This window comes from Aptenodytes forsteri, unplaced genomic scaffold, assembly GCF_000699145.1.
Source record: "Aptenodytes forsteri isolate BGI_AS27 unplaced genomic scaffold, ASM69914v1 Scaffold27, whole genome shotgun sequence".
NCBI lineage: Eukaryota > Metazoa > Chordata > Aves > Sphenisciformes > Spheniscidae > Aptenodytes > Aptenodytes forsteri.
Window position 1 is genome coordinate 1,619,591 of NW_008794407.1, and position 12,038 is coordinate 1,631,628.

General features: G+C 43.2%; 1 protein-coding gene across 1 annotated transcript in view; it reads left to right on the forward strand.

Annotated features, from left to right (window-relative positions):
- The first annotated feature begins 8,926 nt into the window (after positions 1-8,926).
- Positions 8,927-12,038, forward strand: part of FAM105A (family with sequence similarity 105 member A) — a 28,469-nt gene continuing 25,357 nt past the window's right edge. Inside the window, exon 1 of the mRNA XM_009287972.2 lies at positions 8,927-9,040. Coding sequence (XP_009286247.1) covers positions 8,944-9,040 — 97 coding nt within the window. The 5' untranslated portion in view covers positions 8,927-8,943. The remainder of the gene's footprint in view (positions 9,041-12,038) is intronic.

Sequence of the window (12,038 nt, forward strand, 5' to 3'; positions counted from 1 at the left end):
CGTGGCTGCCTATGCATGTTCTGCTTTTTGGTATGGAACTTTACAACAAATATCTAATTTACTTAGATGTCTTTTTCTCCACACTGATACAATGCTATCTGCTACCTCTTTGTATTGCCTGTTACGGGGTTGCGACTGGCTTTAGAGGGTGCACTGCTATCCAGCAGTTCAGCCATGAGAAAGAAATTGCAGCCAACTTTCAACATCTTTGGAGGAGGATGGGAGAAATGCTAAAGAGGATGGTAACCCCTGGAGATGGGAAAGAGGATTGGCTCAGAAACATGTTCAAATATGCAAAATAGTAATCAAGATTTTTACTCTAAAAAGTATTTCCAGTAATTTCTGGTAAGTTAATGGGTGTAGTGGAGGCAAGATAAGAATATATTGAGAAAAGATGGCATCCCTTCAAAATAATTCACTGTGCAAGTTAAAAGCATTCCCCTAGAAGTATTTGCCGCTTGTCTTGGAAGCTAATATCCCAAAGAGACTGCAGAGAGAAAGTTCAGAGAGAGGAAAATATCTTTATTTGGTATTTAATAAAGATATTATAAGTATCTTTGAGCAAGAATTTTCTGGGATAGTCAGTACATGGCCGAGAGGACTATGATTCCTTTTCATGCTCCGAAGGATTTATGGATGGGTAGGGATGGCATTTGTTTGTGAAAGAAAACATCTATTTCTGTTTGCATGCTGTGACTTTTCCAGTTGTGAGTGGTTAGGTAAGTAGTGCAAGTACTTGATTAAAGTTGAATCTTCCTCTTGAGTCTGTAATGTTTGGTTTGACAAATGATCAAGAAACGTATTTTTCTCTGTTAGTCAACTGCAGGAGTTGAGAGGGGTAACCTTTTACAAGGCCTAAACACCATCTGTCGCTTTTAAAAAAATGAGGAAATGGTAACGCTCTTTTCCATTAGTTCAGATGTGAACTGTTTCTGTACTTAAGTGCTCCACAGAAACTCTTTATGTGCTTTACAAATCTATTCCCAGATAACCTGAGTATTTTTTCTAGCAATCTTGCTTTTCTAGTTTATCATTTCAATCACACATCAGACCCTGTATTAGCAAGCAACCATTGTGATAACCTATTTACATTTGAAGTGGCTTTTTTTAAAAAAAAGAAGTATTGAAACCACATGTACATGCTGTGGAATCTAATAGCATGAAAGCTGCAGCCAAAGTTGTAAAGGGTTCGGGGGTTTTTTTTTTTCAGAGCCTTGGTATTACTGTCCTATGTAATGCAGGGGTTTATTTTCCATGGTTAAGTTTGCTTGATGTCAAACATTGACCTTTTTGCCCAAGTCAGGCAGAGAAGTATCAACTTCTACCATGTTACTTAAGCTTCCCCCTCCGTTGTATTTTAGAAGTGCAAGGGAAAAGCTTTCCAATTGGATAAAGGGGTATTAGATGAAGAATATATCTCTCTGTAAATGTCAGAGGTCTTCTGTAACAAAGTAGTATAAGGGTGGGTTGTCTTAAGTATAAACAGCTGTTGCATTTCTCTTTCGTGCTGTGGTGCTGTCATGGGGCATCTGCCACCCTGCCTTACTGCAGCTATTTCTTGTCATCAAGGCTTTTTTTTTTAAGAGTTTCTCCAGCCACTGGAAGTGAAAATTATGTTATTTCATTGTAGAGCAGTGTTGCACTGAAAGGCGTTACCTTTAGCAGGGATTGCTCTTCTAATCTTTCTGCTGGAGGACACAATCCCCAGAGGTCTGTTTGCATCGCTCTGGGGAGCTCTGCTGGAGCTGGCGTCCCAAGATGTCTACTTGTATTTCTCCAACTTCTTCCCTTCTGTGCACACTTATGGCTCTCCTACACCACTCTGTGTGTGCTACTAGAAAGAAAATTAACTCTATCCCAGCCAAAACCAGGACAGAGGGAAGGTGAAAGGGCTCTTTGCTAATTATGAAACACTTAGAAAGGTCTTTCCTAGCTGCTCTTGGGAGGGGGGATGTAGAAACGCTTGTGTCGGGGAAAAAGAAGAGGCACAAATGGCAAATCATGAGAGCTGTGTGGGAATTCGTGCTCTTCTGCTGACTGCCTGTCCTCAGTTATGGTGATGGACATTAGATGGGCAGGAGGGATGTACTGACAAGGACGCAGGGATGTACTCACCACAAGGACACAGCTTTGTGTCCAAAGTACCCTGTCCTAGAAACAAAGCGCTCAGGTGTTGAGAGTGGTTTTGTTGGGAAGAATCTATGCACATGGAGATCCAGCATTTAAATAAGTTATGTATAAAAATTTGTATGTACTAATGTTGTCGCCTCGCAGTGTTTTCAAGCACACTGCGTGTCCTGGCCTCCTTCAGAGGTGACCGAGCAGGCGTTACATCCTAAATCTGCCAGCGCGACAGACATCTCAGCTTCCTGTTTCTAGCAAGGCAGCTGACTTCACACCATTGAGCTCCCATATAAAAAGCCAAAACTGCTTTAACTGTTCGTGACAGCGGTGTTTGGCTTAGCAAGTCTATCACAGCAGTTAGGCGATGGAGGCAGGGAGGCAGCTGAGGTCTCTGCTTAGGTTGCGCTGTGAAATCCCGTCTTTGCTTCTGTTGAGGAAAACACGAGGTATGGCAGCTGGCTAGCGTGTATTTGCCATTCCCTCAGCCACGCTTAGGCTGCTTTTTTGAAATGTTTCGATTAATTCCATAAACAAGACAAATCTAATGTTACATTTAGAGGGGGGAAATAAAGCTTTCAAAAACTATAGGTCCCTGTTTGGAGACACAGGGTGTTCAGTTTGCAAAACCTACCACCGTCTGCAGCCTTAACTTCAGCATTTTAGGCCTCCTACTAGTTTGACTATACAAATGTCTCAGCTTCTGTTGAGTTGCTCATTTGCAGCTGACATATTGCCACTTAAAAGTAGTGGTTCATTTCTGGCTGAGCTCCATGTTGGACTTTATCACAACTCTCTGTATTTGTTTATTGAGCGCAAATTATTTTACTATTGGGTGTGGCTCTTTATGAAGTCTGTCTCCTGGAAATATTGCCAGTGGAAGGAAGTATAACTATATGATGTTTACCTTACCATGATGCTGTTGCAATCACGCTGTTTGAGTCATACTAGTACATTTTGTGTCAGAGCAATACTTGAAGGTCAGTGGAGGAAGGACTGCTACTACGTCGCTTGGGAAAAAACAGAGGTAGCAAAGCATAAAGAATCGTCTGCTTGGGTTTTTTCACTTGTAATACACAACTGATGGCAGAACAGAGTTATGCATTTGACAGTTACGTTAGATCTAATTAAAAAAAACTTAAAAAAAGAAAACCCAGCAACATTATGCTTGTATGACCTGTAAAAAAGTGCTCCAGCACCTTCTGGAATAGCTTACAGTAGATGGAGAAAGAGGCAGAATACCTCATCTGACTCGACTTTTTGAAATGTCCTGAAGGTGAGGTGTTTTGGGGACACGAGACACTCGTCAGAAGAAAAGACCCCAAGAGCAAGGCTCTTCAATGCCTCAGAGCTGAGGATCTATATTTAACAGCAACAATGGTTGTACATTCTGTTCCTCATTGGCTTCCTGCTGTGCCTCCAGCGTGTCAGATTCCTTCCCTGCCAAAAATGGAAGTTTAGACGGTCTCCTTTCATTTCTCCTCCCAGACAATTTGTTAAATTTAACATAACAATATGTTAAAAAACAAACAAGTTTCTCAACATATGTAGAAATCATTTAAGCCTTTCAAACAAAACCTGTGACATAAGGATCCAATTATGTGATTGTATAGTTAATGATCCTTTTAAATGTAAAACCTCCCCAAAAAATTTGGTGGCAGCTTCGGGTATCTTCAAACTGTCATCCTGAAGTGCCACAAAAAGTAGCATTATTCTGATGGAATGTAAATCCAGATTGTTCAGAGGATATGATTAAATCTAGAAGTAATTTTGAGGAAATAAAGGCAGAATCCAAGACGCAGTCCTCCTTCTCCCAAACTCAGGAGGAAGACTTCTGCTTTGTTCTTTAGTGCTACGCAAAATCCACACCTTCCTTCTGTAAAATGGATGCAAGAAGCTGAAACGAAGCACCAGCTCCTGCCTCCTGTAACTGGTAGCAAATGTGCTTGGAGTCCAACCTGCTGGGGATGGACCAGCTCCTTCTGAGCTATGCTGCACAGGCTGCTTTGTGCACACCCACGGGTGGCACCTGGGATCTCTGCATGACTGACCTGCTGAGGGAACAACAATTCTTGCAGGGCCATGGGAACTCTGGAAACCCTATAAACATCCAAAGCCACTGAGACAAAATTTCTGTGGTGGAAGGTGGGTCGAGGGAAACGTGTGTGTACGTATATATTTGAGAAGAAGCCATATGGGAACAGCCAGGAAATTTCATTTTTACATTCTCAACAAGGGCTATTTTTAAAATAAAATGTATGTCAATTACTTGCCAGAAAAGCAGGAATCCTAATACTTGCAGTCTAAATAGTAGAATGTCGAAAGGGGTAAGATCCATAAAAAATTACAGAAAAAGAAATCATTGAACCCTTTGTGAGGATGGTGCTGAACATCCCTCACAAGTAGAATTCTGTCTTTATTGTCACTGACTGCAAAGGGAGATGAGAGTGCTGCTTGTCATCACAGCGGGGGCTGTATACTCAGCTGAAGAGTCTCCGTCACCACGGTATTTTCAGCATCTCTCAAGTTTAATCATCAAGCTTCGCTTTACGGATGAAGAAAGCTTCTTACTTCCTTTCCCCTTTTTTGACAGGTGGTAAAAGGATTTGCTGAAGATGCATAAGATTTTGGCAACTGCAAAAATAGAAATTCAACCTCTGAATTCCTGTCCCATACCCTAATTAAAAGAAATTAATGTTGTCCTTTCTTCTGTGTTGTGAAATACATGGACAAGTATAGCGTATATTAGCTTAGCAGTAGGTTGTTTTGAACTGCTAAATGAAGAAGCACATATATTAATTTCAGCTGTCAGCACGGACGGTGATTCTGTTAGGAGATGCAGGAAAGAAAGTGGCAAAGAGAACCGGGATGCTTATCTTTGCAAACCAGAATAAGCAAACTATCAGCTGCACAAAGCGTCTTTCAGAAAGGAACATCTTCTGTTACTGTTTCTATTAATCTAAAAGTAATTTAGATCAATAAGCTGCATTATGAAAGGGGCATGTACATGCTCAAGCCCTTGTCTTTCCGTGACTTTTCTATCAGCACTGTTGCTCCTTTGTGTACAGGCTACTGCTTTCTCTTTCTGGCCTTGGTTTTTACATCTGTTTCATTTTCCTGCTTGTTGCTAAGTTTCCCTCTGAAGAAAGTTTGTTCTTTTCACTGATGGTATTTGATGTTTTGGGTTGGGGTGACTCCTTCCTCCGAAAAGAATGAGCTCTTTTCTTCCCCTTAGTGATCCTGTTTTGCTGTTTCAGTACAAAATAAGCCATCACTGAAGACTGCGGCGGTTCTTAGCAGAGGTGGCAGAAAGTGGCTCGCTCCTCTTCCTTCAGAAGAGAAGCCCAGGGAAGGGGGTGCTCTGATTTTCGGATCTGTAGTCTCAGTGAGTCACTCAGCACCCAGGTCTTAAAATGCTTACTTTGATTTGCTGCTATGCACTTTTGACAGCGAAACATAAATATTTAGTCACTGTTGTAAAGCCAGGCACTGACACTAAACAAACAAAAAAAAGGCAAGTGCCTACCAGTAGGCCGTGTCTTGTTTCTTCTGGCAGTAACGTCTTACAGCCTAAAGGAGAAACAGCTGAATTCTGAGTCTCTGCATCTTGATTTCTAAAGAAAAAGAAGCCATAATATGGACTCTTATTCCAAGTATGAAGTATCTGATTTACAAAGAATTGTCCAAAAGCAAGGCCCGTCACAGATTTTGTGACAGGGATTCCTTTTCCCAAAGATGTTGGTCTCCTGTGCCCAAGCCCAGGCACAGGAGGCAACTCTGCACTAACAACTTGCTTGATGCTTCCAAAATCCTAATCTGTCCAGAAAGCAGATTGTATTGGTGCTAGTCCCATTATTAGTCTTCAGAAGGAAAAGGAACCCGTTGTGTACCTGCGTAGGACAGCACCTCTCCTGCCCCCAACCTCTTGGCTGCAGCAGAAAGTTGCCACCAATAAGGGTAATTGTTCCTAAAAGGATGATTTTCTTCCAGCTAACAGACAAGAGGGTAGCATAACTTGTTACAGCAGAACAAAAGTGACTGCATGCAATGGGAAGTTGGGGATATTTGTCTCTGGAACTCCACTCTGTTTCCGACAGGGAGAAAGCAGAAAGAAAGGAAGAAGTTGGCTCCAGAGCTCAGCAATAGAGATGACACTGCCAGCAACTCTGGGACAAACGCAGGCAGTCATTGCATCTCTAAAGCATCTGTGGTTAAAGCTTTCAGATAGCCGGATGATGTTGTGACATGTCATGTTTGGGTTTCCAAACTGCCGCTGAAGACGAAGAGCTCTCCTATTGTTTGCGAGCAGGGAAACAAGCGTGTTGAGCTGTGGTGAAGTCAAATGCAGACCTCATTTGCTACATCTCACAGAACCACAAGGGAATGTCACGGGTAGGAGAGGCCCTCTGATAACGCCCACCACAGAAGCATGGGGGTGAACAAAGGAAATTTCCTCGTCAGCTTGTGGATGTGATAAAGAGTGCAAACAGGCAGGCTTGCAAACACTAGCTGCTTACGAAGAATAGCTGTGTTTTACTTTGCAGATTGTATCAGCCCAGGTGGTCACTGCCTCTAGCACACCAAACTCGTCATCTTCCATTTTAGGTTTGTCTTTCTCTTCTCCCCATGACCCTGCATAAACTTCTTAGTTGTTTCTAATAAAAAAAAGGCACGGGGTGTGTCTGTGTGGAATTTATCCTGTGACTTAGTCCAGTTCCAAAGCTTAGCTGAGGCTTTCCTGCAAGGAAGGGGTGCAGAAGGTCCTGGTCTGTCCTCTTTTCCCTTTTGGAGCCTTTTTTTTTGCCTATAGCCTGATCCTGTTGGAGCAAAGACAACATCACTTTCCAAAACTACTCCAAGTTCCTAGATCCCTGCCACACAGAGTGTTCAGATGTCCCAGCATTTTCATCATGCTCTGAAGATGCTCACAGGTCTATGGAAGAAATGCAGAGCTCAGGTAAACATTCATGTCCCAGCATGGCAGGAAAGTGAGATAATCCATGCTTTTCCTGCTTGGATAAAGCCTAAAGAGTTATGAAAGACTTATCCAGGTGAACCATCCATTCTTTGTTTGAGAAATATGGTATATGGGCTGGAGAGAGTGGAAACTCCAAGAAAAGAGGATGAGTAGGCAGTGCTAAACATCCAGAACTGTTTCTGGCTGGACAAAATGGATTAAGAAGTACGATAGAGGAATTTAAGATATGAAAGGGAATTCAGTGCAGTGAAGACAGTTAATTTTCACTGTATAATTTAAACTCAACAGCTTGCTTTTTTGCTTTATTTAAAAAAGCAGTGCTGAGCAAGTGAAGCAAAAGAGGGCACGTGCAGTGTTTCTTTCTTCTCTCCTACTAGTTTTCTTTCCAAATCTCCCCTTGGAGATGCGCTGGTCCTGCAGCCCGCAGTTTTTCCCCCTCTCAGAATTATCTTGTTCTACTAATGGAAACTGAACACAAAGAAATACATGCATATATACATATAAATATGTGCAAATACAAATATTTTCTGTCTTTAAGCGTTCACTTGCTGCCTTTGGATGCTTACTGGCATGGAGCATGAGTAACATGAGAGCATTCAAAGGCAGCAAGTGAGCGCTTAAAGACAGAAAATTCTTTATTGTTCCTTTCCTCCTTCCTCCACAGTACATGGTGAAATAAGAAGCGTTTGCAGGCTTGCAGTCATGGGCCCCAAGCCTTGGACTAGAGCAGAGAGAGCATATTTCACCTTCAGCTCCTGAGATGCCAACAAACAATATTTAGGTTATGCCCCAACCCCATTTTTCCAAATTTCCTTTATTGTTTTAAGCAAATGCTCCTGATCCAAGGATGATAATGGAGAAACAGCATTTTAAAAATAATTTAACAAAAATAGTGTAATAAAAGATGTAGACAGGGAAATCAACATTCCAGTGAAAGGGAAAATGTGAGTCAGTGACCATTCGAGCTCCAGCAATTTTTTTTTAAATCCATCTGTAATGTGGAGCAACAGTCAACAGAAGAGGAATCTGGCCGGGCAAATGGTTGCTTCCGCCTCTGAAATAAGAACTTGTGGGTATTTTCAGAGCGGGAGACTGGATTTAGTGAACTCGTAAGCTACAGCATCGGGATATATCTTCCTACAGTGTAATTAAGAAGCAATTAGTAGCCTTAGACTGTAGGGAAACCACTGGTCTCATTTAACTTAAAACGATGAGTGAGGAGGGGAAAGGAAAGAATCTCTCGAAGGGCCCTTTGCTTAGTCTTATCAAAAATCCTGTATCTATGAAGTGATTTAATCATATCTGTGTAAGCTTTGCTTTTACATAGCACTTAGTCCGTATCTTAATAGAGAAGGGGTGCTTGTGTGGACCACCTGTTTCCTCTTCATGGTCACAGCGTTTCTACAGAAAGCACATTGATTGCATGATAAGTAATGTTAAATGCTTAGCAGTCAAACATGACATTGGAGTTGAAAAGAAGAGGCTGTGACTTTCCGAGGGCTACCACTAAGACAGAGACCACGTACGGGTGGTACATCGCAGTTTGAAAATCACCCTGCGATCTCCAGCCCTCAGACAACTTGGAAGATGTGGAGGTAGGTAGCAATGTGACCTTTATAAATAGCTGAGTTATGTTTGATTTTTTTTCTTGTGGCTTGGATACGGAGACGCGTACGCAGCCTGTGTGACTTTGAAAACTTTAACGGAAATGAAACAGGAAGCCAGATCCTTTCACAGCTTGTTGATCTGCGAAGACAGGCTGAGTCTGTAGAGACTCATTTTCTACCCCCAGCAAAAGAAGTCAGGGGAGAGAAATTCAGCTGGGGGGATACTCTGGAGAGGAGATGCAGAGGCGACATGACAGAAAGGCAAGTAAGAACAGAGACCAGTTCACTGAGCAAGAAAAACAGAGCAGAATTAACCACTCAAAGAGAAGTGTTGGTAAGTTCGTAGAGCTGTGCTCTAAATTTTGGCATCTCCCCAAGCTGGTGATCAGCTATAGGAAGCTCCTGTGCTGCAGATCATAGCTGCATGGGCACTGCTTCTATCTATGCGTTGAACTATATCTGGCCTTAGTAGTAGTAATAAGTGATGATAAATAGGGAAATGGTTCCTGACTGTTAATAATGGACTTGAAAAAATGAAGGGTGAAGCTCTTGCCCATTCTGCACGTAGGTTTCCTACTGTTACTGGGTTGGATGCTGTTGCCTTTGTCTCAGCAGACAATTTTTGCTCTCTTTTTAAATTGTGTATGTTCTTTGGGCTGTGGTTATAATCCTGTTGCTCACCTGCAGATGGGAGCAAGAACACGGCACTTGCTTCTGCTGCTGATTCGTGAGTTTAAACAGGGACGGTTAAAATGCCTTCATACTTGCTTAGCGCAGCTTTCAGTATAAACTTTTGCTGTAATTGCCGTGCAGTCTCATGTGGGTACAAGCAGAGGGAGGTAGTTGCAGTCATGCCTGCAGCTTGGAGATGCCATGACCTGCAGAAAAACCTGGAGGTTCGTGTTATGGGCAAGTTCATAATGCTCCCCTAAAGGAAGGAAATATCATAAATATCCCTAAGCGGTAGGGGTTTGCCATCAGCACATAGCCTTGTCTGAGTATCATAAATACGTGCAAAATGCCATGACCAGAAAGTCTGGAGGAAGAGAATCAAACTTAGGCTGCTTCCAGTCGGAGCTCTCTGGAGCTCGCCCCTTGTCCCCATGGAGCTGCTGCCTACTTGGGGGCGAAGCAGGGGAGGCATTACTTCTGTGGAAATATGTTGAATGCATACTCTAAGTAGAGCCTTCTCTAGTTCCCAATACTGTTTTCCAAGATATTTTGGGGAAGTTCACACTTTCTGGAGCTTTCTGAACCCTTGCAGCAGCGTGTTTCCCCTTCTGCACAGTCCGTAACAGAAACTGCCTTCCAGTTAGATGTTACCCCCGTTTTTGCAGTTGATCCTGGCTCAGACCTAGACCTTGCTTGCTCTCCTTAGGATTACCCTAACTCTTGTTCAGCTAACAGGAATGGCATGAGTTCACCCCGACCAGTCCAACACAGAGTGCAGGAGGCCTCTGTGTTACGCGGCTCAAGTCCTACCAGAGTTGTCTGCATCCCAGACAGAGGAGGGGCTTGCGGAGGAGGTAGAGGCTGTCCCGTGTCAGTGACTTGCAAGGAGGAGAGACAGTATTCTCCTGCCGAAGCCCACAGATGGGAAAGGGTAGTAGAGAGCTCTCCATAAGTGGCTCAGGGAAGAGGTCCGGAAAGAGCTTAAGGAGGAAGAAAAGGCATACGGACAGTGTTCGTTAAAAAAATACCTCAAGAGGTTTCAAGTAAGTGAATGCCATGTGATTCATTGCCCCAGAGCTTATTCCCGGCAAGAGCACGCATAGAGGGGCATAGGCTATTCTCTAGATTGCACTGAAGTGCTGAATAAATGCCCCGAGATGAGAGCAGAGAGCCGGGAAGCGGGAAGGACTCACTGATATGGGGGTTGATCTGCAGTGTTTGTACTATGCGTATTTCATCTCTCTTCCCTTAATGAGTCAGCAACCAGATACACATTAACTTTCAGGCTGTCTGCACAAGGAAATCACCTATTAAATCCTAAGATTTTAACACAGGTTAGAGAGGGCAGAAAGAGGCAAATTTGGATTTGGCTGGAACGCCAAACCATCAGGCGGCACTGACACTGGCCTGGCCAAGGCAGCACTGGCGAGAAGGAAGCTGGAAAGGGAAGCTGAAGCATGTGACAAGGGAAGCTTCAGGCAAGACACAGCTCAAACAAATCCCAGGTACTTTGGAGCCTTCGCAGGTGGATGCCGTGTCAGCTGTATCCTAACAGCACCTCTCTCAGCTGCGCCTCCTGAGAGACAGCTATGTCAAACCACGAGCTGCATGTCCAAGCGGAAAGCAGCAGCCAGCTGATGCTGCAGAGGGGCATAGAGCTGGCACTTAGAAATATTTTTTTTTTCCAAAATGGATTTTTCTGTGGAGCAGCACACAGTGCTGCACAACTGACAGCTTTAGGCCTCTTAAGCCAACTATTTACTCTTGCTATTCTTAGCTGGTTTTTAAGCCTAGGTTTTCCTTTTACTGGGATAAGCGTGTTCGTGGCTTTCTATGAGTGCATGTCAGTGAGCGCTGGGCACACCAATATTTAACAGGTTTTGTCTGTTTCGTTCCTTGCCCAAGTTAACTGAGACGGAGAAACAATCTGACATGCATGCCAGACAGTACAAATCTCTTCACTGTTTCATGAAAAGTGTTGATTTTCTATCTCCAACCATTTTAATATCTTACAATATTTTAGGAAAAAGGAAAAAAAAACCCAACCAAAACCCTGGAAGTTTGTCCTAGCTCTGTGCTGGAGCAAACTGCTTATAACTCTGTAAAAGATTTAAGTCTGCGTCACTTGTTCAGACCATTACAATTCCCTTCTGTTTTTCCTGCAAAGTCCCCAGGGAGATGGAAGAAAATTGTTTTTTAATGTGTAACCAGAAAAGAAATTACACTGGTCTATGCAAATTCTCTACATACAGCTGGGACAAATTACACCTAAAAGACTGCTAAAAGGGAACGGTACCTGGCAAGGGTGAATTTCTTTCTGGATGAATGCACTTCATCTTGTTAATGAGTGAATTAGTGAGGAAATGAACACTTAACCATAGGGAGAAAAAAACCCCAACAACTCTGAAGTCACCAAGTTGTGTTTACGCTTCATGGCTAGAGTTCAGACGGATGCTGATGACGTTGGGCTCCATTAAGGGAACTGCTGCTATAAAATGTAAAATAATGTAGCGTGACACCAAAGCACAAATCATATCTAACTGATGGAGGAGCTGCAGGGACCGCTGGGGAAATGGAGAACGCCACTCGTTCCTTAAGCTGAGGAGAGGCTGAGAGACGGGGGACGAGGGTCAGCCTTCCTCCCCGAAACGGGGTCGGCC